The 27,095-nt window shown below is 39.4% G+C and overlaps 1 protein-coding gene across 1 annotated transcript in view; it reads right to left on the bottom strand.

Moving 5' to 3' along the window:
* ryr3 (ryanodine receptor 3) overlaps positions 1–27,095 on the bottom strand; it is a gene marked incomplete at its 5' end in the record, with an annotated part of 111,715 nt that overhangs the window by 20,643 nt on the left and 63,977 nt on the right. Inside the window, 33 exon segments of the mRNA XM_083934084.1 lie at positions 1,277–1,369; positions 1,477–1,564; positions 1,792–1,937; positions 2,093–2,187; positions 3,218–3,416; positions 3,969–4,087; positions 4,219–4,349; positions 5,128–5,209; positions 6,224–6,462; positions 6,567–6,627; positions 6,719–6,768; positions 7,016–7,137; positions 7,250–7,317; positions 7,410–7,525; positions 7,797–7,920; positions 8,031–8,106; positions 8,191–8,253; positions 9,122–9,265; positions 10,141–10,230; positions 10,428–10,506; positions 10,759–10,922; positions 11,434–11,574; positions 12,710–12,800; positions 13,562–13,782; positions 15,035–15,204; positions 16,862–16,982; positions 17,093–17,195; positions 18,723–18,906; positions 19,039–19,174; positions 19,738–19,841; positions 21,291–21,423; positions 24,184–24,298; positions 24,480–24,753. Coding sequence (XP_083790210.1) covers positions 1,277–1,369; positions 1,477–1,564; positions 1,792–1,937; positions 2,093–2,187; positions 3,218–3,416; positions 3,969–4,087; positions 4,219–4,349; positions 5,128–5,209; positions 6,224–6,462; positions 6,567–6,627; positions 6,719–6,768; positions 7,016–7,137; positions 7,250–7,317; positions 7,410–7,525; positions 7,797–7,920; positions 8,031–8,106; positions 8,191–8,253; positions 9,122–9,265; positions 10,141–10,230; positions 10,428–10,506; positions 10,759–10,922; positions 11,434–11,574; positions 12,710–12,800; positions 13,562–13,782; positions 15,035–15,204; positions 16,862–16,982; positions 17,093–17,195; positions 18,723–18,906; positions 19,039–19,174; positions 19,738–19,841; positions 21,291–21,423; positions 24,184–24,298; positions 24,480–24,753 — 4,142 coding nt within the window.

Consider the following 27,095-nt stretch of genomic DNA (forward strand, 5'->3'; position numbering starts at 1 on the left):
GACTTTTGTCTTTCATTAGCAAAGCATTTCAAATACAGAAGCAAGAAACGGAGCACTTCGGAATCCCGTCAGGAGAAGTATTCAGCTTTTCCAATGTGCTGACACAGTGAAGAGCACAGCCAAGAGAACTGCGATGTAATCTGCTCCATCTCCTGGGTTCATTATAGGACAGATGTCTTACAGGATCAAGAGATCTCTTCATCCCTGGGATGCCTGTGAGTTACCTCACCTTTACTGAGTAAATATTCTCTGCAATATTTCAAATCTTAATCCTCGCAAGAACCAATGAATTACTGCCGGCTGCACATGTCAGCAGAGGAGACTCCCAGGGTGAGTTTTTTGCATTTGAGACAGGCATCATGGCGGACAATGAAATAGTTGAGTATGCCTCAGATTGTTAGCAGCCAAAAGGTCGCACAGACCTGTCAGGTACTTTAGAGGTTTTCTATTTAGCCTCAGATTCTCTGCAGACCTCCGCTGGTCCGACCCATCGCTGCAGCCACGGAGAAAGCCCCACACAGTTCATTTCACTGCCCACACTGCCGTGACAGAGGCAGGTATCCTCTGGATAGGATAATATAACCAACATGCACAAGCAATTGCAAAGGGGTTTTTATTTTCGGTAACGCAAAAGTACTTGAATCAATTACTTTTCTCACTAGGTAACTCTGTAACGTAACTAGTTACTTTTCAATGGCAGTAATCTTGCGATGCAACAAGTTACTTTTAAAAGTAATTACCCAACACTGCACACAACCCACACCATCAGATCAATACTAAGAACTTTGAGTATTTCTTGGCCGAGCATGACATTTCTGGTTTACAGAGCTCGATGTCCAACCCATATGAAGTTCTCAATAACTGTTCCATTACAGTGTTTTTTGTTTTAATGTCTCAATACTTCTGGACTCCACTGATATTTTGTGGCGCTCAGCCCTGCTACTCGTTTTTACTGAAAACATAATTATTTAAAAAGTAGCCTTTTAAAAAGTCCTTAGTAATTTTATTGCTGGCCATAGAACTTTTTGGCTGTTATTAAAACAGGTGTAAATAGGGACTATTTTGTTTTAGCCGTAAATTATTCCACTGACACATTTTTAATAGTTTCTGCTAAATGTTAAGGAAAGAGTTGCATTACGCTTTGGATGAAGGACAATACTTGTTACTGGGATCAATTCAATGTTGGTTTTGGTCTTTTCATGGGTTTTGTTGGCAATAACCGAAAATGATCATTCTTATGAGCAATATCTATAATTTTGCGTCTCATTATATTTACCTTGGACATCTTCGCCTTTCCCTCTCCAGTCAGGAAGCCCAAGTTGTTGATCTCGTTCTGGACCACAAAGTTTTGCTCTTCACGCTTAAAGTTCTGGTATTAGAGAATAAAGACAGACGGTTAATTAGGAAAGACATCCTCAATCCTAGTATCAGACGTCATATTGTGATATGAGTACTAGCCTGAATTGTGACACTTACATGAGACTTGCACCAGAGGATGAAGATCTCCGCCACCATCCTGAAGAGCTCAGTGGAGTCAGCATCGGGCTGCTTCAGCCACCTGGACCTGGAATAGACAAAGATATGAACCAGGGGTCATTTTATACTGACTTACTCTAAGTTGTGTTATGTCAGTGCAGGACACAGCAATATAAGAACTTAATAAATCAGAAATATAGGTGGATAAAACTCAGGGACTAAAGGAAAACATTTATGATGTTTGACACTGAACACTAATACTTACAAATCAAAAATCTTGAAACACACACTAATATTTCTTTGCTAATAATGTACCTGTTGTTGTCCACGTAACGGATGAGCATGGGGTAGAAGGCATAGAGGTCTCTGCAGAGCACAGCAAACTCATCCAGGATGAGTAACTCCGCCTCCTGGTTGTCACCTTTACCATCAGCCTTCAGCAGCTCCTCTTCAGATACAACCTTTGTTTGCAGCACATCAACAACTCATCTCAGGAAATCACATCGTTCTTATAAATGTCCTCACACACGACCCCTTCAAACACAGTGGTAATAATCTCCTCGCTGTATTGTCATTGAGAAGCGGATACAATGTATGTTAGATATAAATTTCTCACCTTCACTGTCTTCTTCTTCAATTTGTCCAGTGTGGGCAGGAAGTGGGTTCTCAGCAGATCTGCTCCAGCCTTGCAGATGATTGGCTGAGAGTAGACTGGAGTCATGTAAAATAGATGTTAAATATATATTCTGGACACGGGCAACTGTCAAAATGATGCTTAAAAAAAACACAACAGGTTTGAGGGATATGCACCTAAAGATTTTTTTATAACACAGAAAATGTCCCTTGAGATTATTGATACAACTGTCAAAAAATATTTAGCACAACCAGCTTTTTAAATTAGATCAGAAATTGTTGTTTTTACCCTCATCTTTGAAATTAAAATAATACTAAAATCAAAGATATTCACCAGAGTCGATGCACAGCATGGACATTTCCCATGTCAAATTTTTTTGTTTGTTAATGTGTTAGAAGTAAAATATTCAAAATGGTTGTTTTAAAACGTGAGACGGCATCTCAGGCTATTTTCTCCGCAGCAGACCATTACTTTCCTCAACTCAAAAAATGTAGTGTTTATTTTATTAACAGATTCCCACATGGGTTTCCACATTTAAAAAACCTTTCCAGAGTTTTCATTATTATGCTGAAGTTTGACCTTATTTGACTCTTTCTTTGTTTGAGCAGGGTAGTTTCTATTTAGGCTGAGAACACAACTCACCACCTAATGAAATGTAAATGCATATTCCCAAAATAATCTACAAGTGGTCACTTTGCAAGTCCAGGAAAAGACACATCCAGTGGGAATGCATTTAAATATCAAATGTATTCTTTCTCTAAAAGGTATTTGCACAATTTTGTTATTATTTCTGATGCAGCTTGAATCCCTGAAGTGTGATATTCCCTTCGAAATGAGTATTGTGTTTTTACATCTTGGATGATGACATTACATGGACGGTGGCTCTCAGTGGACACACACCTGTGCTTTCCTTTTGACAAATGCGAAATAAATGCAGAAAATTGAACCTTTTCTGAATACTTTGATGAAACAAAAGTTTCGGGGTGGGTGTGTAAACGTGATTGACACTATTGGGAGTCACGTTTATATATATATACGTGCAACAATTTTGGATGAAAAATTGACTCAGTTTGCAAAGACCTTAACAGCCTTGAGCCTGGTACTTACCAGCAATCCTCTTCATCCAGGGGGCGTCATCGATGCCCAGGTTGCTGTTGAGGATCTTGAGGATGTTTCCCAGGATGATGCTAAGGTGTTCAGAGGTCACCATGGTGCAGCACTCGGCATCTGGAGGGGAGTTCTCTGCACCCTTCTCCCACCAGTAGGACAGATAGTTACACAGCATGGGAAGGATGACCTCAATGACCTGCAGGAGACAGGCTGAAGGTGAAATGTCTGGATGATTGATGCCATGTAGGTATAAAAGTTGTCTGATAATAACTCTTTAATCAAACTCTGTGAGGAGTTTTGGATGCTACAGTGATACATTCCAACTTAATGTGCAGAAATGAAATACCTAATTGTGTCTATTCACTGTTAAAGGCAGTTAATATAAATAAGTCTTACACTTGAAAATGTTTGATTTCAATGTAATATTATGTTCAGGAATCGCTCCAAAATTAAAATTATATTTTCTAAAATCATTTGTTTCTTTTAAACATCAAACTAGTAATAAAGAAAGCAAATATAACCTTGATTAAATGGTGAATCTGGAAATTTAGCGTTGCAACCAGTCTGTGGTTGGCAACTCATGAGAGACATATTTAAGGCCTGTAAAGCCCTGTAAACACTGTATCCCACCCATACTACCCATAATGCAACTTGTTAGCATACAAGTAGTGGCCATTGTTTTGTGGGATCAACCACCTAAAAATACAGCTGTTTGTATATATTTAAATATCCCATCAGCCCTTCAGACCTGTGGCATGTCGCTGTAGCGAGCACCAGACTCTGAGACATCGCTGACATCTTTCAGCAGTCTGTCAAGACAAGGCATCTCTGGACTCATCTCCTCCACCGTGTCTGGCATACTTAGGACTAGAAAAGGAAAAAAAAACCCAAGATAATATGAATTTCTTAGACATATTTCAAGAGAGCATATACACAGCAATGCCAAAACATTGCAAATTAATGAAGTAATGTTCAGAATTAATCAGGTGGAGACTGACTGGCTCTCTCTCGGGGCGTCTTGGTGTTGAAGACAGAGAGCGGGTTGTGGGCGTTTAGTTCGGGCTCCAGGAACGCCACAGGCATGGCAGCCACCAGGGTCGCCAGGCTCTCTCCAATCGCTGGGAGATGCCTGCGGATCAACATGTAAACTCATTAAGTGTAATATAAAAAAAACATAGTTGCAACATACAACAGGTCTTCCAATCTTCAAACACTGAGGCTTCACAGAGCACTGTATGATATCAGCATCCATTTTCACAGCTATGGTAAGGTTGTGGTCAAAACTTTTCACTGGTTATTTTACTGCTTGAGTTGTGAGAAACTTTTTCTACAACAATTTTGGGAGGTTTTATTGATGCGTAACAGCCAGTCAGGGAATAATGACATGGAATCGTGTTTTTTTCCTTTCCCATCTTTGCATTGAAACTGTTGCACAATAATTTCCCTCAGGATAAATAAAGCTTCTTGAATCTTGACTCTTTAATAAAAGATATTTCGCAGCGCAGGAGTGTTATGTTGTCCCAACTGAGCCATGACTTCTTTTTTCGTTTGACAGATTTTCATAACAATGATTGTTATCTTGTCTGGCCAAAGTCCAAACCTCAAAAATAAACAACAAACCTAACAAACCTTGTATCATAAAAACTGTGTCCTGGATGTATTAGTCACAAATATGAGTTAATCAAAAAGCTTAACAGACAAATCCTAATGAACGGTGACTAGCTTAATGTAGTTTATAATTTGCCATTTCACAGTTCCTTGATACCAGTTCTCACAGATGACAGGAATGATAGCAAGCATTCAACATTACCAAGGGTTCTTAAACTTAATGATCAAATATACAGTACTGCTCATGTGTGAAACCAAAATTAGTTTTTTAATCCTGCTGCACTCCTACAGTATTGTACCTTTCCACAAAGACATTCTTTCCTGTTCCCAGAGAGTAGAAACAGGTCAGGATTCGGTAGCAAGAGAGCTGCACATCATCCACTGAAACAAACAAAAACATTCATCAAGCACACATTTATTTTTTAAATGAACATTAAAACTCATACTTGCTCAAAAACTGAAGACAGATAGAAAAAGAAAGAAAATAATAACGTTTATTATTTTTATTTTAGATACCTCTATTGTGTAAATGTATTACCTGAATGCATAATGTGCATGTAAAGGCTGGGTGTTTATACAAGCCCAGTTCGGGACTATGTAATAGACAGTGTCCCTAACTCAACACCCATCCCCTTTGTTATCTTGTTTTATGAAATGGATAGTTCCAGTCCTTGATTGTGATTGTGATGCAATTAGTCAGCCAGGAGGAAAACTTTTGAACACAGTTGAACAAAAATCACATCATTGCCAAGTGACCACAGCTAAGGGAAATTGAGCATAATAGTTGATGAGATGATGAGTATAATGATGAATATATACATTGCTTGGTGGAAGAATGATCATTTGTTATCAATACATTGTTACTATGTGTTTATTTAATTAACATTGACAGGTGTATTTAGTAACTATTTTATAAAAGTGATAAGCCACTTGAGGCTGTGATTTACAGTAATTTAATAATGGCTGAGGGGCTTATTGCTTGATTACTTGCATTAGATTTTATTCCATTTGTATTATCCTCTAGGAAACTATGCAGTGTAACCAAAGCATGCATTTTATTTAGCAGTGAATGTCTGAGAAGAGGAGAACCACAACACTTTGTGTGTGTGTGTGTGTGTACACAAGAAGGAAGATGCCTTATCAATAAAATGTAAATCCATTTATTTTGTAAAATTTGAAAATATAACCTATATATATATATATACATACATATACAGTAAAGCCCTTATATGAATGAAGGGTTGTCCCTGGTGATCCAATCTGTTCAGTTAGAATTTGACCTATTAATTTGGTTGTGTTCTTTTTTAGTATTTTTTTTTATTTATTAAAAAAGCAATACAGATACACTTAAAAAAAATGAAAATGAAAATGGTGAGTGTGGAAACAAAAGCTCACATAGCAGGTCCACTCCAAACTGATATGTCGTGATGTGCTCAAACAGGGCACTGAGGATGGGCAGCAGCGCCACAGTCACATAGTTGATGCTTTGGGTGACGCTCTTCATCTGGGCACGCGACTGCATGAACTTCCCCAGTTTTAGCATCTCCAGCAACTTCTCCAGGTCCTCCGACGCATTCTCAAAGAAAGTCCGAAATCCAGCTTTGACCAGCTCTGAGCCAGACTTCATCACTGTTCTGAGAGAGGGGAGGGAACACAAGGGCTAACGTGCGTCCAAAAGACTAGTTTAAACCCTCTATTTGATGGATCACTGAACATATACACACTGACGTGTGCTTACCTGGTGTCAAGCGTGTGACTGAGGATATCCAGACAGCTCACCATCATTGCAGAGTCGCTTCCTGTGAGAGAGAAACAAGTTACTGTAGATACTGTGAGAGATCTGAAGCAAAGAGGCACACGAGCATACAGACAGAGGCAGTGCCACCTTACCAAAGAGAGAAATCCTGTGTCTGACAAGAGCTGCCAGCTTACAGAACAGGCTGGAAAAGAAAGATGGTAAGAACAGAATTGAACAAAAAGCTTCAGAGAAAAGACATAGAAGAGCTGGAAAAAAGCAAAGTAAGCAAGGAAAGGAGAAAGGTCTGATGAAAATATGAAAAAAAACTTCTGTATTCTTCTCACTGACATAAAAGAGAGGACTTTATGGCAAAAAAAAACCTCTGAACAACATAAACCTGACAATAGAAATACTGATTACACAGATTCTCCATTGCCTGTACACAGTACCTGGTGACCATCTCCTTCTCTTTGTTGGAGGCACAGCCACAGCTGCTCAGGCTCTGGCTGGGCGTGGACAGGAAGTAAAGACAGTGGTTCTTAAAAGTTTGATCTATCAGAGGAAGCAACACCTGGAGAGAAAAACAATGCAGCTGTGAGACTAAAACCTCAATAAATAAAAGCCTCATTAAAAGTAAATTCAACAACATATCAGTGGTTCTGTTGCAAAAAGGTTTTCCAGACCTTGGCGAAGAACTTGATTTCCTGGTCATGAGGTGATTTGTCAGTCTTCCCGCTGGTGGCCATGGCCTCTGGATGAACAACAACGTTGAGTGGCGTGGTCAGTGTCACAGAAGAGTTCTGACGCAGTGTAAAGCACGCGTTTAAAATGCCACACACTCACCAAGATGGGCGATGAACTCCTGTGCAGAGTCGACGTACTTCAGCAGCCTTTTGAGGAACTTGTAGGCAAAACGCTTCTCCATGGATGATGAGTCCTGCTCCATGTCCTTTAGACCTCTGTCAGATAAAATAATTACCAAGAGCAGAGTCAGTCAATATGAAAAATGTCTTGCACTCATAGTGGTGCTAACTGATTGCTTCATTAAGCACAGCCTAATAGTCAGGTGAACTCACTGAAGACGTATTGTGATTAGAAAGATAAAAGTAATGGTCAACTTTTGCCTGTAAACTTTTAAAACTGGTTCGAGCTGTTGTGACAGTATGCTAATTATTTTTTACTTATTTCTTCAGTTCAATGAAGGATAAACCGGAGTGAGAGGAGGTTAACCTTGTGATGGCATAGCCACTGATCTGCAGAAACTTGAAGAGCTCCTGGGCCTTCTCTCTATCTCTGTACTTCTCTTTAGCTGTCAGGGTGTCATAGGGAACCAGTAGTGGGTGGGTCCCTCCTCCTGCCAAAAGTCAAAGCAAATTAAAAAAAGATTTCAAATACATTTTACACAAATCACCAGTCAGAATTACCACAGCTCAAGTGTTTTTTTAAACATGTACATTTACACACCTTTGCTGACAAGTTCACTTTTCTTCTTCTTGGCCCAGATGCTGTGGTAGTTTTCTGCAACCACCTCCACCATGCCCTGCAGACAGAATAAAAATGTCAAATCTGAACACGTTGGTTTTGTGTTACGGAGATTATAGAAAACAAAACAACAAAAACAAACCTGTAACTCTCTAGACAAAGTTACATTGTGTAAGTCCATCGGCGCAGGACTGAATCCATTAATCTACAGTCAGAAAGAGACAAAACAAGCACAAAACCAGATGTGAATATTACAAACAATAAATGCATCAAAGTTTTTCAACAATATTTCTCTTTAAATCAATGCGTAGCACTGCCTATCACCAGTTGACACAATATAGCTGTGATTTGATTGATATCTGACTCAGCAGTTTTCAATATTTTGGTAGTTCTGGTGTATAGGAAGTGATTTACTGTATGTCTCTAAATTGCTCCTCTGTTGAAGTGAAGCCAAACCAGTGACCAGTATGAGCGCTGACTGCCAACATGGCTAAACAAACAGAAGATAAAATGAAACTGATACTAAATTGATATTGTTGGACAAATATGATCATACGATAGCTACAACAAACACAACAGTATGTAACATTAGTAAATTCAGCAGTGAACATATTTCTTTCTGACAGAAATAAAGTTAACGTTATTATTTCAAAAATGAAGAATTACTTTTACAGCAAGTCAACATGTGAAGGTAAAGCTGTCTAAATACTGTTTTCCATGGTGCTGAAAAACTCTCCCATAAAACACTCTGCAGCAGCCATTTCTTAGCCTCAGGCAACATACATTTCTTTCTTCAAACTTTTCAGTATCTGTGTTGCCCAATAACTTACATGTTTGAGAAAAAAAAAATCAAGCAGGACATTAAAGCGATACAAGCCATTAGATCTGTTGCTTTGTGCGTCTCCCATTTAATTTTCCAATGGGGCCTTATTATAAATTACCTCTGCCAAACACAGTGCAGAAATGCTACAGCAAAAGGCGAGGCTATTTAAAAAGGTAGTAGCTAATAACGTTGCTGTCTAATGTGATGAAAAGTATGATTACAAAATGTGGCTCAAATGTCAGGATGTTACCTGAGACTCGGAGCTCTTTCTTTGCTTTTCACTCTCTCGTTGTTGGAACATGGCGTCTCCTTCCTTGGTCCTCTCAATGTTCCAGCCCATAGCCAGCATGCTCTTCAATGACTCTCTCACTGGCCAGCGGTATGTTTCTCTCTCCTACATAATAAACACACCCAAAAATCAGTTCAACACATCTCATCTGGAAATTAAACTACTTCTAAAAATTTCTAAAAAGGAAAGTATTTTGCTTTGAGTTTCATGTTCATGAATAGTTTGGCACTAGGCCTGTGTTGCTCTTTTATGCATGTTTGAGGTTCACTCTAGTCAGAGGTGAAAAGGGCCATTAATTCAGTCAGACTAATGTGGTCAATAAAAACCTTTAAATTGCCTTCATTTGATTTAGGTAGCAAAGAAAAAATTACCAGTCAAGTTTTGCATGTTGGCCAACATTCATTTCAATTAATAAAAACCTTATATCTGTATCAGTTTTCATGCAAAAGTGCTTTACAATTAATACTAAAAGTTAAAAATAATAATACTAGTAAAATACAAATAAAAAATATATATAGCAGGAGGCCTAATAGGTTAAAAATGAATTAATAAAAATCTAGCTAAACTTTAATAATAAAATACTAATAAATAATTAGTAAGTAAATAAACAATAATATATAAATAAATAAAGTAAATACATTTAGTAAAAAAATAATAGGATTGTGAAACAAGTAAAAGAAAATATAATAAAATAGAAATATTGTAAAACACATAAAATCAAATATAATTAAGGTCCGTGAGTCGGGTCATGAATCTGTTTTTTTTTTTTTACACTCTGGCTTTCCCCTTTGATGTAACCACAACCATTATTTCTATCTTCACAACAGCTTTGCCACTGATTCTTTACAAAAATTAACATACAGAAGCTGGCCAAGCCAAAATTTCCTCATTAAAAAAATAACTTATTTGATATACAATCAGCAGTTAAGGGACTGCTACTCAGCAGCAGCTGTGTATTTTCAGTACCAGTGTGCATGTACCTTCTCACTCAGCGCTTTGTAAGGCTTCAACAGTGGATGACTTTTGGCCTGTTCATCTAGGCTGTCTCCATGTTTCCAGCCTGCTGACACCTGTAGAAACAGGTATATGAACTCAGTATTATCAATACTAATAACTGTGAGTGCTTGCTGGGCATGCATGCTACTGTACCAAACAATGTAAAATGCAATTAAAACAAAATTAAGTTATCTACTGTATGAGAGATGAGAGATGGTATAAATTAAATGTCAGCACGAGGGAGAAAAACATTGAACCCACAGGGACTAACCTTCTCTGAGGACCACTTGTCATGGGAATGCTCTGCATATTTGTTGGCAATGTACTCGAGTTTTTCAGGAAGGGAGATACTAGAGAGTGAAGAAACATTTTACATATATATTTTAATCCAGCGTCAATTTAACTTTTATATTAAGCAGGTGAAAGAATTGTTTTTTATTTGTAGACAAACACACATTTGTATTAAAAACACAGCTTTGATTTAAACTGCTGTATTGGCAATACAGTAAATCCATTTTAGATATTAGATTTCATTGCTACATTGCGCCTTTAATCTTCTAAAGTCATAAAAACATAGGTCTGTGCATTTATAGACCACTCACTTGGCAGTGTTGATGGGTTTGGGATCAAAGTTGCCCTGTGCATCCACCGATGCCTGTTTTTCCAGTGTTGCTCCAAGAGTGCCATCCACAAAGTCTGGAGGCAAAGCTCCGCCGATGGCACACAGGCATGACATGGCTGTTTTGAAAAGGTCAGCATCATATTTCTACAGAGAGACAGACACAGCAGAATGAGGACATGTCTGCTGAGCGTTTAGTTGGACAGGCTGAGTAAAAAAAGACTGGGAAAGAAAAAAGGAAAAAAATGAAAGACAGAGAGATGGAAACTTCTGCACTAAGTGACAGCTTGTCACGGACTCATACATGATTAATCTGTTTTGGCTTTGCCTCAGCTCCACTGCTCAGAAGCACTTCTTTGTGCTTTCATTTTACCACCTCTGACTATCAAGACTGTAACTCTCTGAGAGGCACATTCGGATGTTGAATACATAAAATGAAAAAGCAAAAACAAAGAGGAAAGCTTTAGAAGAGCAAACACCACGAGACTGAGACAACAGAGATGGAATGAAGGACAATATTGCTCCTGATACTTCTGGTTTATTCTAAGAGATGGAAAATGAGCAAGAAGAAGAATGGATAAAGAATATACAGAGTGGTAACAGTCTGTGCACATACTGTCTGCCTAGCTTAAGGAATATTCAGGGTTTCTGGTCGTACCTTGTGAGAAAGGGAGTCAAAGATTCCCCAGAATAGTTTCTTGGTTAGAAGGAGCTCCTCCTCGGAGGCTGTGCCAAAGCTGCCCATACCAGAAGGCAGGCAGTAGTACTTCCAGTTCTGCTCGTAGTGGTTTGTCATAAGCTAGAGATCAGAGATACAAGAAAACATAAAGAGTTGAGGTCAAATGTTTTATATTCTGCACATCAATGGCCACTGTTTCATAGAGCAACATCAACATTATACTGTATTATACGTATGTTTACAGGGTAAAAACCTTGGAGGAAACACTCATACGTCTGAGTGCTCAACACACACCAAGTTTGTAAGGAGGATAAATGGCTGGGACATACATGGTGCCTCTGATTGCTTGTTTTAATATTCTCATAACTCTTTCAACAAATAAACTCTGTCCAGTGTAATTTTCTGGAAGGATTTCATAAAATGTTTGTCGGAACTGTTTATTTTCAAAGTTCCTTTAAATGCCAAACTTTGTCGCGCGCGCGCGCGCACACACACACACACACACACACACACACACACACACACACACACACACACACACACACACACACACACACACACACACACACACACACACACACACACACACACACACACACACACACACACACACACACACACACACACACACACACACACACACACACACACACACACACACACACACACACACACACACACACACACACACACACACACACACACACACACACACAACTAGAGATCGAAATGTAGGCTTTTACTTTATTGCAAGGAGAAGGCATTCAAAACTCCCCTAACTCTTGGCTAAATGATCTAATGTCATTTCTACATTTAGAAAGACAGTATTAGGGGGTGCTCTGACTAATTTTATAAAACTTTGAATCCCATTCCTTCCTTTATTAATTCCATTCCCTCCCTCGATGATTAAGACATATGGTTCTAATTAAGATAAACTGATGTAACCTTTTATTTTTTATTATTTTCCAGTCATGATTCTGAAAGAGGCCAGTAATTGTCTTTGGTGCGATGATATGGTGGTTTAACTCCAGGCACAAAATACATATTGTTATAGTTTTTTTTTCCCCCAAGCATTTTGATTCCCTCCTCTAAATGTCCATTTTTACTTGTTTTTTGTTGGTATAATTACTGTTCACCACCCCTTCTTTTGTTCTGGGGGGAGGGAGAAAATGGGTGTAATGTATCCTTACTGATTGAATATGTTTTGCATTTTGATAACCCGATAAAAAAAAATTAAAAAAATCCAGTGTCTCACCCTGAGAGGTATCTTGCAGTATTCCGTGAGCATGGGAACATCGAACACCAGCCGTCTGAGCAGCTGCTGCATCATGGAGGGACGCAGGTGCCTGTGAAATATAAGAACAACATGATTTAAACCAAAACTACAAATGCAGTGAGTACTACCTAGATATCATTAGTTACAATACACTAGCTGCATGATTCATTCAAGATCAACAGAGTTCAAACTCTGCCAAAGATGTTCAAAATGGCTGCCAACGCTATGCGGCCAAAATCCTTATTCATCAGTGTGATCATTGTTTCTGTACGACCAAATAGGCTGTCTATAAAGTATAATGTTGCAGATATAAAATTTGGCCCAGATAAAGCTGAAATTGTTAAAATAGTACGACAATATTACTCTTTGTCATTAACTACACATCTATGTGCCATAACAACCTAATGTCATTTCTTAGAATGAATTCCCATTTAAATGTAATATATATAATTATATATATATAATTTGAGTTTAAAAGAAGATTAAATTTACATTGCCTTTATACTAGAATACTAATCTAATAATAATCATAATCAGAATTAATGTCATTGTTTCCTGCAGTTTGTCGATTTCACTTGTTTGCTTCTTCTTTCTCTGTTTTGTTTCTTTGTTTTGTGTCTTATGCACAACTATCTTATCTACAATGACCTTATGTGCCCTTCAATTGCCCCCCATAGACAGATAAAGCTTCATGAATTAAATTGAATATGTGTTACACTAGAGCCTGAGACAAGCCATTCTAAAAATAACAAGGTGCAGTCTCTGTAAATCTCCAGCTCCACTCTACTTTTTTCCCTCAGCTGACTCCGAACAAAGCTCGGCGGGCCTTACTTGCAGATAGCCAGCAGACACTCCTCGATTGCATCCCTCTGAGCTTTGGTGAGCGAGCGTCCTTTGGACAGGCGGTAGATAGTCTGAAGTGTGGAGTCAATCAGCTGGGCGTAGTGCTCTGTGCCGCTAAAGAGGGCGGCACAGCGAGTGAGCAGAGGCAGCAGGGCCGAACCGATGTACCTGTTCATGGCCAGTGCCGTCTCAGTGGTGCTCAGCACCTCCTGTGGAACAGAGAACAGGACAGTCAGGTGAAGGATGGAGAGGCACGGTAGACATAATCTCACTTGTGAAGATTGAGACATTGGGAGTGAATATAGGCTCCTAGAAAAAGCAGAAAGAAACATTCTGTGGTTCTTGGGTAGAAAAAAAGTTAAGGGTAGAAGGAGCAGGAAGGAGGAAGGAGGAAAAGACTTTATTTTCCCAGGTGCCACAGTTGGGAAGAGAAGTTTTAAAAGGGCATTGACTAAATAAAAGGTATTTTAAAACCCATTTCTTTTCATCCAGTTTTTAATTTAATTCAGCTGATATTAATGTCAACGGTGCTTATTATTCCCAGAGAATGGTGAAAAAGTAGTTCAATGGTGATTCACATATTGCCGTAGTAAGGAGTATTATACTGTAGTACAAGACATACAGGACTGTTTGAATCTGTTTGAAATCTCAAGCTTTATGTATTCTGGATATACTACAGGACAATATCATTGTGAATATTGGTCCATCAGCCTATGACATAGGGATGTAGAATAATACTAAGACACCGGAAATCACCCGGCCCTTGTTGTTTTAAGGAATGGACTGAATTGATCTCAAAAAAGGCTACATTTGAACAGGTCACATATAGAGTAACAGGGAGACAGAGAGTCTCCTTTCTGGGCCTAATAGAAAGAAAATTCAAACTGAATTGGTACAGTACTGGTACCTGGTTTAATGAATTGATCAGGGGTAAATGGTACACATATTACTCAAGTCTGGGTTCATTATTTAGTTTTATTATACTCCCATTGTTTGATAGGGAATTGTTTTCTTAAGAGGCAGCGGTGAACATATTTTTACAACGTTGCTCAACGTTGCGTAACACTTGTTTTTATTCTGTTGCCTGTCAAAATATCATAAAAAAGGACTGTCTGAATGCTGATCATGTGAAAATGAGAAGACGTCTAACCTGATGATTTTAGATCATCTGCCTCTGTCACACATCTAATGAGCAAACTAGAAACTCAAACTCAACTGTGTGTACTGGGATTATCACCAGATGACAAAAACACCATTTGAGTTAGAGATGAAACAGAGATTGAAAGAACAAATATTCAACTTTACACCTGCTAGCAGCAAGCACTTCATTTGTGCAACTACAGGCTAAAGAGACTAAAAAGTACTTTTTTAAGAAACACAGACAACTGTTTTGGTGAGATCAAAATGTTGAAGGTTAAAGAAGATGTGGCAAAAGTTTTTTTCGGGGTTCCTCTCACTCACCGTGTCCAGAGACGCAGAGGCTCGGAGGTCCGGCAGGAAGCCGACCTCCAACATCTGGAGCAGGAAGCTCTGGTCCTCAATGCCGTACACTCGTTCCAGGAAGAGCACCATGGGGGCCTTGTGGTCCGGACAGAAACAGGCTGACATGTCAGGTTCTGTCACTGTGCCATCTGAAGGTTAAATATGAAACATATTCAGGTCGTGGTGCCATTTGTCAACAATGTATTTATTATTTCTATTTAGTCTGATACTTGTCCTTGTACTCCCTGACTCTCTCTTAAAGTCTATTTCACTTACAGAAGCGAATTTTTAATAAAGTCTCAAATGATACATAGGGTATGAAACAAAACATATGAACAGTGTGAATAAGCATTACGGGTGTTTTTAAGGTAAAAGTGATTCCAGGCATGAGAAACTGTGGAAAGTTATTACAAAACCAAAATGGGTTCAGTCATTTAAGACTTTCCTATTAGAAGATGTCAAAAGAAAATTGGATATGGAGTTCATTTTCTGGTGTGAAGATGCATGGTTGGTAGGACACAGTCAGTTTCATAATATACCTCCTGCTCGCAGAGCGGAGATTTTCAAAGTGCAGAGATATTAATTTACTCAGTTGCCTAAGTGCTCTGGCTGCTTGACTCACAGTACAGCCTAGCCACCTATTTTTTTCATATTACAAGGCAGTTACGTAACGCGGCATATTAGTTCAGTTGAAAAATTTGGATTATTATATACTGGGGATGAACTCACGATTCGATACACAATACTGGGTTCACGATATGATTTTCTCACAATTATTTTTTAACAAAATGAGATTGAAGACCAATTAAAAACTGAATAATTATTTTATCTGAGGTATAAACTGCAAAACAGTGCATATTTCCTTTTCTCTCTAAAAGTGACGCTGAACAGACAACATATTTAGTTTTAAATAACAAAAGCAATGATTGAATTTAAAACACAACCTAAGGCTCGGCCTGTGTTCCTAGTTTGGAATTTCAAGAAGAGGAAGAAGAAGAAGAAGAATCAGCTGAGATCTCTGAGGCTGAAATCCTGTATAGTCAACTACAGAAAAGAGCCTCATATAAACACCAGTGTACACACTGTGTACTCGTTTTGGTGAGCGAGGTTGCAAATTGGCTTGTCAGAGTGGTTTGGCCTTTTTTTCGCTGCATCATGTCGGTTGAGCTGTTTGTGTAGTTCAACGCTCTTGTACAATATTTGCACACTTCTTTTGTCTGGTGTGTTGTCTTCTCACTTTCACACGTCAGGAAGAACTTATGTTGCCACAGCTCTGATTTCAAAACAGGCTGCTTCATCCTCCATTTCTCTTAATACATTTATGATCTCCGTCAGCTTCGGCGGCTGCGTAGGATGTCAACAAGCAAAGTCAAAAGTAGATATGGCTATCTACTGTTTAAATAGATGTCTATGTCACAGATGAATGGTTACATACAGTATTTGTATGACAGATTTACTGTCTTACGGAGTAGCTTTTCATTCCTATTATATACACAGCAGCTTATGTTTGTATACTGGGTTTAAATCAAAATGTTTTATCAGTGTTCTGTGTGTGAGACCAATTTCAGCCTTGAATCGAGTTCAAAGACCATTTTCCTGAATCAGTTTTATGCTTTTCTGGGCCATTGTATTTGATATCTTCCCCACTAGATTTGCAAAATTAACATTGCTTGTTTTACTTGCTGCACATGGTTCAACTTAGTTTAGTTAGTTCAACTTTTAAATCTGTTTTCTATTCAACCATCAACATCTACATGCATGACTTCATGAAGCAAGCAAATAAATCTGTCGCCCAGACAAACATACCTTTATTAAGCACAGGCATTTTGAGGGGGATGCTGATGACTCCCACCAGGTCTGTCGTGGGAACCAGAGAGCGCAAGATGGCTCGGATACGCAGTGCCTCACCTTTACCCGCATTGATAAGCTGTAATATGGGAAATATTCATCTCACTATTTCATTCAGGTCATTGTAGTGGCCTCTCTTATAGAGGATCTTGATAGCTGAGTATGTGCATGATGAAAAAAGCTCCTCACATGCATCTCTGGAGCGCAGCGTCCCAGCAGGTCGATAAGAGCTGAGTAGAAGGACATGATGGCGTTGCCCATGTGAATAACTTCTCCTTCTTCCTCACCAGACCTGAAAAACACAAAAACATTACTATGTCACTGTGACAACATATTTTGGGAAACTGGAAAACAGATATTCTACAAGGTAGTTTAAGAAGAAAATGAGCACCAGAGGAGCAATAAATGGACACATTTGTGGCCTTTATGACAATGCTTTGGTACAAATCATGGTCTCCTTACAGAGCTAGACACAATGATTTTGACAAGCTTCACAGTCCCTCTGCTCACTTCATGTAATAATAACCTTCCCCATTAAAATGCAGCCAGTGGATTACAGCCCCTGCATATTGATGAGAGCAGACGAGGCCTCAACACGTTCTACACAGCTTAACACATCACATTAGTGTCAGGGCTGCTATATTATTTTCTCCTAAATCTCTAACCAGACAACTATCTCCATATCATCTGTTTATATTAGAGTTATGATTTAGGAAGGCAATTCAAGACTATGGCTGAGTATCAAAAAACAGAAAACATTTTCTCTACCGATTCCGACAGCTTGAATTCAACACCGATGGCATGATACTTTGAGTGAATGGAAACCTCATAGCCTAATTAGTAGACCAATAAGTCATATGAACATTCAACCCTCTTGAAATGACAGTTCATTAAGTACACTGTCTGCCACTATGAAAGTCAAACATAAACTCTTAAGACAACATAGAAAATCCAACAATGCAAGCATTATGTCAATTTACGAACTCACCTATACTAATAATGCCTACAAGTGTAATGAGTGGATGCTGGGTGTGTGTGTGTGTGTGTGTGTGTGTGTGTGTGTGTGTGTGTGTGTGTTCATAGCTTTAGGTGCTGCTTAGATGGATGAAAAAGAAAAAGATCTGTTTACGCAACTTGCATAAGTGTGACATAAAAACTTAAAACCTCCAGTGAACATACACTGACAATATTTTTCAGTTAAATATATTAAAGTTTTGAAAGGAATCACATTTGCATTCTCATGTTTGTACGTAAGGAGAATGAATAGATGTCTTTTGAAAAGTATTTATAAGAACTTTGTTTTGTGTTAAAACCATATCAGACTTATTATAATTCAATCAGAGTATTTTTGTCACAACATGTCTGGAGGAAAACTTTAACTAACCTGCTTCAATAAAAAGGTATTTTGCACAGTGTTTAAATAAAGAAAGTAAATGAGGGTTTCCTGGTTTTGGTAGGAGACCTTTCATTAATCAGATGATAAAACTTCTCATTCAAACCAAGAGCATTACACTTTTTTCCATTCCAGGTTTAGACAAAGAAGTCTTCGGTGTATTCTCAATAATGTGAATGAACAATATATTAAATTCAACCTGAGAAAACACTATTAACAAGTGTTATAGGTATGAATAACGCTGATTTGGCTGAGCCCAGAAACACACAGGCAAATCTAATTAAATGCCACAATTCACCGCAGGGACAGAGTTAATAGGAGATTTTATCACTAGATTAGTGTCTCTCAATGACACAGTGGCTGATTCACAGGCTGTTTGACCCAGACTAGAACAAAATAGTTTAAGAAACTGGTGTGGGTTCGTACCCAGTAGGGACCACAGCGGAGGTCTTGGGTAGGTCCAGGGCAGGATCATCAGAGATCTTGATGGCCTCCTTCATGGCGGCCAGCAGACCCTGACCTCCCTCTCCCCTTAAGGCAGGGCCAAAACACTCTGGACGTCTGATCAGCAGCTTTACCACCACATTGGCATTTTCCTCCACACTCTCACCTGGTAAACAAATACAGCAGGGCAGGGGATAGGTATTTACAGGAGGTGATTTGAGTTAAACTCAGAAGGACAGGTCAGAGTCTACTGTATTTACTGTATTACATCATGCGCTCAGTATGAAAGTTGACATACCATTGCAGAAGACGACGAACCTCAGGAAGGACAGGTAGCGCTCTCCCTCTATAGGGTTCCAGCCGAGGTCTGGGTAACCCTTTGCAAGCAGCATGGCACAACTCTGAAGACCACAGCCTGCCAGGTATGTTACCACCTACACACCCACAAACACACATGCAATTCTGTTTCACTCCTGGGTATTATAACTACACACTCTGTCTTTTTGACAGTCAGACAGTGTCAGTGTCAGTGACAGCTTGAAAGCATTTGCTGAGCAAGCTTATTTGAATGGCACAAAATCGTACTTCATTTTTCACTGAGAACACTTGGGTGGCATGAGGTTTCCATAGTCTGACTCACTTTCACCATTAGTCAGCAGAAGTAATAAAACAAGCACTTCAGTTATTTAGAATGCAAATTCATCTGCAAATATCACAGAAAATACTAATCATCATTTCTTCATTTAGATGATATAACACAATCAAGTGTTCATCAAAATCTCAGTTATATATAATCTGTAGTAGCTGAAATAGTCATATGATAGACTTAAGTGAGTGTTAAATACTAATGAATCTGCTACAACAACAAATACCTTGAGTGCATACTGTAAAACCACCGGTGGATGCACTTCATAGTAATGGTTTAAGGATCAATAATGGCATGAATACAGAAAATTGCAGTCTCAATTGTGTTTGTTTGTGTGCTAAAGTAACAAACCTTCTCCAGATCAGGCTCCTCCAGGGCCAGAGCCAGGCCGTTGTTATCCATCACTGACGATGCTGCAACATCCAGCGGAGTGGAGCCCCGCATAGCTTCAGAGGCTACACACACACACACACGCGCAGACACACACACACACACACACACACACACACACACACACACACACACACACACACACACACACACACACACACACACACACACACACACACACACACACACACACACACACACACACACACACACACACACACACACACACACACACACACACACACACACACACACACACACACACACACACACACACACACACACACACACACACACAGAGAAAACTTTTCAAACGTCCTGTACTAAACAACAGGGGGCAGTCAATCTACATTATGCTATTGTGATATTTTCTACTTTCTCTCTAGCAGTTCAGAGTAGGAGGTAATGGGAAGGGATCATCAGAAATTACATTCTGATTTTTCTGTTTTGAATTATTCAAAATGCTTTATCACATCAAAGCTATATTACTTGAGTAGTATTTGACACTAAATTAGAGTTGCAAACCTAATGATGCCTGTGTCTCCTATCTACTACAAGTCACTTTTCAGTAAGTAACTTGGCAAAAAAATGTCACAGAAATACACTGATGTGCAGTCAATTAATTATAAGTTAATTAATCCTCTGCGACTCAATGTGCAAAAACACTCACTGCCTACATTAATTGTTACATTCCCACTTGGCAAATACTGTGAAATTACATCAAAAGCGATACCAGCGATTGGTTTATAATTTTTTACTATGTCCTTCATGCAGGCAAGTTTTAAACAGAACCAGAAAACAACAAAACACATCTCCCTGAACCTTCACATTGACATATGTGATTTATCAGTGAGCAAATATCAAATGTTTCATGTTAGGCATAACAAACCGGTGTGTTTGCATTCATATGTCCTCTCCTCACCATGAGAACCTCTCCTCTCTCACAGGCAGGAGCTTTAGTTTACAGCAGCAGCCGGAGCCCAGTGACTCAACAGTCCTGCCCTGCATGACAAAATAACCCCCATTTTCCTGCCTCCCTCTCTGCTATTCTTCTCTCTCCATCAGCTGCCTTCTTCTCTGCCCCTTTCACTCTTTAACTGATAGCCTGGCATAGTGTGGGCGATACGCTTGTGTCTGCACTTCAAATATTGTAGCTGAAAAAACTTCCACCCAGAGGCACCTACTGGTTTTTCAGTGAACATTTTGAATAATTCAGAGCAGCAAAGGGGCATTTTTTTAAATACTTGAAGATTTCAAAATGTCAAGGAAACCATTTTATGTATTCTCTCTCTATGTCTCCCTTCCATTATACCCTTTTAACTTTATCTCACCCCCAACCTTCTGCTCATCCTTTATGTACATGTTTCCATACATTTCTAAACCTGTCTTCCTCTCCCAGAATATACACTGACTGTAAAAGAAGAGCATGCTGTAAGGGAACTGTCAGGAGAATAAGAGGAATAGGGGAGTAGATTGTATTTCATCTTTCATTTTGTGAACCCATCAGTTCTTACCTAGCCCGACACTGCTGTTCTCTAGCAGGTAGCTCAGGTGGTCAAACATGGCTTTCTGGTTCTGGCGGCTAATACGACAGAAGTAGCACAAGAAACGACAACAGCTGGCCACCATCTTGGGGAAGGCGATCTCCTGTGGACAAGAAGGAAAAACTAATGTAGAGACGTGTTAAATTCCAAACAGACCATCAGTTGTATTTATTTTGTTCCATTTTCAGGCAAAAAGAAGGGCTTGACATGGGCAACATTATACTTGTAACCCACTACATTTGACATTTTTCCTGGACATCATATGGGCACGTATATATATAATCCATCCATTTCAGATACTGGTCATGTCATGGTCTTAAAGAGATAGTTGATGGATCGAATGAGGTACTTATCTAGCCAAAAAAGTAAATGTCGCTTTATTTTGAATATTTTCAAAGTTTTATCTTTCTGTCAGACAGTCCTTTACAGCGGGAAACTGAAGTCATTATATCCATGTACAGTACTGTATGTTCTCTTCAAAGCAACCAGACAAAAATGCTAATTTTACCTTGCAGGACACATGAGTTTCTGGTCTAATGCAGTCTCGATCAGTTAGTTTGTGCTATCGTGTGACTTTGGAGAACCCAAATTAACACTTTAAAACACCAAAGTCAAAGGTGTCAATCTCTTTCATACTGTTTATTCCATTGACAGGGTTACAGTTCAGTCGTCCTCTGTCGGAGGTTATGGCTACAGCAATTTCCATTCCAGTAGCTGTCTTGCTTGCAGCCAAGAGTTTTTAAAGACATATTCATCCTTAGACATGAGTTTGTCTGGGATTTTGGCCAGGTATAATGCGACTATAAGAAATGCATCCTGTCCCTAATAACCCTTTGGGATACATTTCAATTATCAGAATATGTTCTTCCAACAGAACTCGTTCCAGGACTAATTATTCGTATAATCTTCAGATATCTCCAGGCCTGATTCTAATTCGACAGCAGCATACTTTTGGGAGTTTCAGCCCCTCAGTTTTTAATATGAATCTGAAACGCTTAAATATTCTCCAAAATCTATACTGTATGAGCCAACATTTTTGAAGATGAGAACAAGCCTTTCCTCAAATAAACTTTTGCAGGAGCTCAGGGAAATCGTAATCTATTTTGATATGTCTGGAGGATGCTTGGTTCTTAAAGTGCAGTCAATAAATTAAATAGATTTTCTGTTCAGAACACAACAAGTGGAAAATCATTTCACATCCAAGCCTTTTTGCATATTACCTCTGCATCATCCTCATTCTAGAGTGGGTTCATTCGTAGGTTCATCATAATTCATAAATCTAATGGGGAAGTAATTTTTGTCCCCGCCGGAGATTAAAGTAAATTGCCAGAGGAATGGAAATATACCAGAGGGAGTAAAATCCACACCTTATCTCCGGCAACTTATATTCTGCAAATATTACCCAGACAGAAAATCACACTCATTATCAGACAAGTTGGCTTTTATAACTGTTAAACTTCCCAAGTGTTAAAGCCATGTGAAAAGTCTAATGCTACTGTAGCACTAATGCTAGCTGTGTGCTAACGATGAGCACATTTTATTAAAAGGTGAAAAGTATAAAACTCATTCTCAAACTCTATTTTCGGTAGTGTGTTGCTTTTAAATCTTGATTATATATCACAGAATTGTAACATATTATCAACATGTTATTGTAAGAGTAAACTGTATACACTTACAAGCTGTGGTAATGCCACTTTATAAGGCCACACAAAGTGAAGTGCACGTATCAAGTGGCGGTAAACTGGTCTGGAATTTATGTCCGAGGCTTCGTGATAAGACTGCCAGAGTCAGATGTGAAGGCCTGAATGTCCCCCTGAGGTGTTTCTGTCTGGAGGTTTAATTCATGCTTGGCACTGGACGTGTCATTAAATCACAACCATCTCTTCCAGCTTCTGTCAGCAATGCCCAAAAAGGACAGGCGCAAGAGGTCTCTTTCTCACCCCTCTCTTGCCCTCCTATGCCCCCTCCGTTACCCTTGGGGTTTTTCTGAGTATTAGGTTGTTGGTCTTGGCTTACTTTGCCTGCTTAGGATACAATGGTTTACTGAGATCAGTATACAACCTATTCATTCTGAACTGAAAGGTTAGCCTCTGCCAGGGCTTTTCAGTCAAACAGTTGCAGGTAAAAAACTCTACATCTCGAGTCCCTGACATCTAAAAGAACAAAGTATCTTAGGTTTATGATTAAGAAAATGTGACTTATAACAAATTTGTGACTGATTTGATGACTTGTTTGAGATCGGTTCAGTACTGGATGCTCGGGGCCCATCAGATCTTACTAACTTGGGAGTCAGATCTTTTTGAGGTGACAGGTATTAAGGTTTAGGAACATACACTGAAAGTGGATTCCTCAGTTCGAACCATTGGCAGAGATGTGTATCATGTCACCTACATGCATGAGTGAATTAATGCATAATAACAAGGTCCCACTGGTTTAAAAAAAGTCTCCATAGTGCTCCAAGAGGTGAAAAATTCCACATGTGAACCTTTAAGTGTCTAAGTAGTGACACAGTTCCTTGACTCCTCAATAAGTTAAAGGGGGATAAGGCTTAAAGGTGAAGACCAACCAGCTGCCATTTGTGACGTCTTTAAAAAGACTACGGACATGAATAGGAGGTCCTGGAGGTCTCTTATAAAAGGTTTGAACATCAACAGTCCCATGGCAAGTGAGCAAACTCAGTCTGTCAATGACGATTGTGTAAAAGCTCCAGATCAACCATGTAAGTGGACCTTGGAGTTGCGAGGGTTTGTCAACTATTTACTTGATGGCAACAACTTGACAGCACTGGGTTGTACTGACCCCAGCTAATACAGAAAGTCCCGGCGGGGCATAAAAATGTCAACATGTGATCCCGCCCTCGTACCTGTGACTTGTCTCCTCCCAGCACGTTGACCATGACCTCCATGACAGTCTCGTGCATGCCCAGCACTCTCATCAGGTTGGGATGTTGGTAGAACACCTTGTTGTTCATGATATCGCTGAGAACACGAGAAAACGATTTGTGAAGGTCATGAAGTATTGTACATCCCAAGCCAACCAACCGAGGCAAATTATGTGCAACAAGGTACAATTGTGTAGTGATATATATAATTATTTTTCAATACAGTTACATCGCATTAAATTTGAGAGCAAAGGCACTGTGTTTATTGCAACTCTTACCCGAGTCCATCAATCATGAGTTTCTCCTCCTCCTTGCCCATGCGTACTGACAGCAGTGACCTGATCTGACCCAGAGATACCAACAGGTTTATAGCATCCTGCACAGACGCCGCACTGATGGTGTAGGATTTCTTCATGGCCCGGAGCAGCTCCCCAATGCCGTCATACTGCCTCCTTAGCAGGCTGAACATCACTCTGACTAGCTCTGGGTCCTGGATGTGAGACTCCTGGGCCCAGCTGGTTATGGTCTGGGAGATCAGCTCCTTTAGGTTGGCTGGAGAAATGAGAATTCGACATCCACACTGTTAGTAATGGTATAGAGGCAGTAAGTAAGTGCAGCTTTTCAATCAGAGGCTTAAGGCTTAAGTGGTGTGGAGATCACCACTACAGATCACACTAACTCTAATCATGCAATGCCATTTGGAAATACTGACATTAAAAGTTGTTTAATGCAGTTAAAAAATGCATGTGAATAAAGCAGCATCAATAAACAGCATTGTTCTTCGATTTTGAACAAACTAATCGGAGCTTGGAAGGGGATTAACAAAGAGCCAAGAGCAGACAGCAGCTCTTGTCAATTGTTCTCTGTGCTTTATGCTATGCCTTATAATAACATGCTGTGCAAAAATGTGCCAGATTTACAGTTGTTGGGTAGTTCTTTTATTTTATGTATGAATCAAGGAAATTCACAAAAAGATACTCTCACACACGTATATAAGGGGAAAAAAGGACTATAAAAGTGTGGATATGGAATATAGAATCACTGTGTTGAAGTACAGTCTCTCTCTTAAAAACACCACATTAGGTGGTTTATACAGTACCTATTAGAATGGAAAGTCCAATAATCAGAAAAAAACATTATTTCTATGGAAGACAACAAAATGCTGAGGCTGGCTCATAAGATCTGCTCCAGGTCAGTGGACGTTTCTCTCACACTCTCAGCATTGAGTTAGGGTCTAAAGACAGGGTTAAAGCTGCTCATAATCAAACTTATATGATTTGATCAGAGGGCAGCTTGTTGGCTGCCAGCAGCACTGTGCTTATTAAATTTATACTTTCACATTTAAGGCATCTAGTGAGTCAGTACAATCAAAAATGATATGTGTGGTGTGTTTGAAAGGTGGAAGAGCTAATGAGTGGTCATCCACATGAAGAGAGCATCTAATAAGGAGCTCAAGAGGTGCAGAGGTGCCAGAAAACTTTTGTATAATCAGCATTAAAAAATCCACAGCCAAGCAAAAAGTGCTTACTTCGGAAATAAAGTCAAGCATAAGTACAGTGTATATGTTTCTTTACTCATGTCAGAAGAAAAGACATAAGTGTAAGTCTATAGTGTGCCGTCAAACAATGTCGACAATTTGCGGCTTTCCTCGGATTTGACTGCTAAAACTGGACTTTTTCGAAGAAGTTTAGCCTGGACTCTGGTTACAAAATACTCCGGTTTCAGGAGCCAATTACCGTGGTTATGTGTGGATGAAAGGCCAAACCCTGCAGAGAAACACAAATACCCCCATTCGTATGGACGCCCCCTCAATGTGTAAAACAAGATTGTATTGCTCCCTTTCACCCCTGTTCCCAACAATACAAAACTCATTGTTGATTTTTGCAGGAAGTTAACATATAAAAGGTTAGTAATGATTTACTTTTGCCTATCCTTCAGACAATTGATTCTGAAAAATGTCTGAAACTGTTTCCAGGGACTGTTGAGAAACAGCTATGGGCTCTTTTCCCCAGGCACAACGTAGGCACGACTCTTGCCAGATGAATTTCGTTCCGCCTTGCTTCACTCATCCATCTGGGATCACTCCATAGGAAAGCGATTTCAGGAGGCTGAGCCCCATCAACAATCCTTGCATACATTTGGATGAACCACTTGTCCGTCCGTGCTACATCAACCACTCACATCAAAACCAACCCGTGACGCTGATGAGAACGACGCAGGGAAAAGCCAAACAGAACAGCCAACATTGTTTCCACTAACAAAAGCCTTCAGAACTGTTCTCTCGTGTTCTTAATACAAAATAAATATTCGCTAGATTGGACAACACAGATGAAATAGCAGCATTGGTGTTGACGTCTGCTTCCTTGATGCGGGCCGCCACAGTTGTTTCTCTGCTACGTCACATCTATAAAACCTCGCCCGGCGGTCCTGATTGGTCTGACCATTTTTTGTGGACCCAGAAATCACTTTCCTATGGAGCGAATCCAGAGGGTTGAGTGGAGCTAGGCGGAGTCAAGGCAGAAGCAAGGCGGCACAAAAGTCATCTGGCAAGAGTCTGGTTACCACAAATAGGTTTAACAATAAAAAAAGGAATAACATTTCTCTTCCTCGTGCATTTATAGAAGAACAAAAATGCCAGGAAAGATTTATAGAGAGATGAAAAGGAAACTGAAGTTTAGGTCTGAGTGATCCTTTGAAACTTTGTTTAATGGTCTCATCAAACTCTAATCTCACAGACAAGTTACAATAAAATCGGGCATAACTATGGAGGAACTCAGTGAACTGTTGTGATAAATGAAGAGGCCGTAGCCCAATCTTGCACCTCTCCAAATGATAACATTGTTATTCCAAAGCTGTCGCTGAACTTTGAGTGTTTAAGTCAAACAGCCAAACAT

The sequence above is a fragment of the Echiichthys vipera genome (assembly GCF_963691815.1).
Source record: "Echiichthys vipera genome assembly, chromosome: 19".
NCBI lineage: Eukaryota > Metazoa > Chordata > Actinopteri > Perciformes > Trachinidae > Echiichthys > Echiichthys vipera.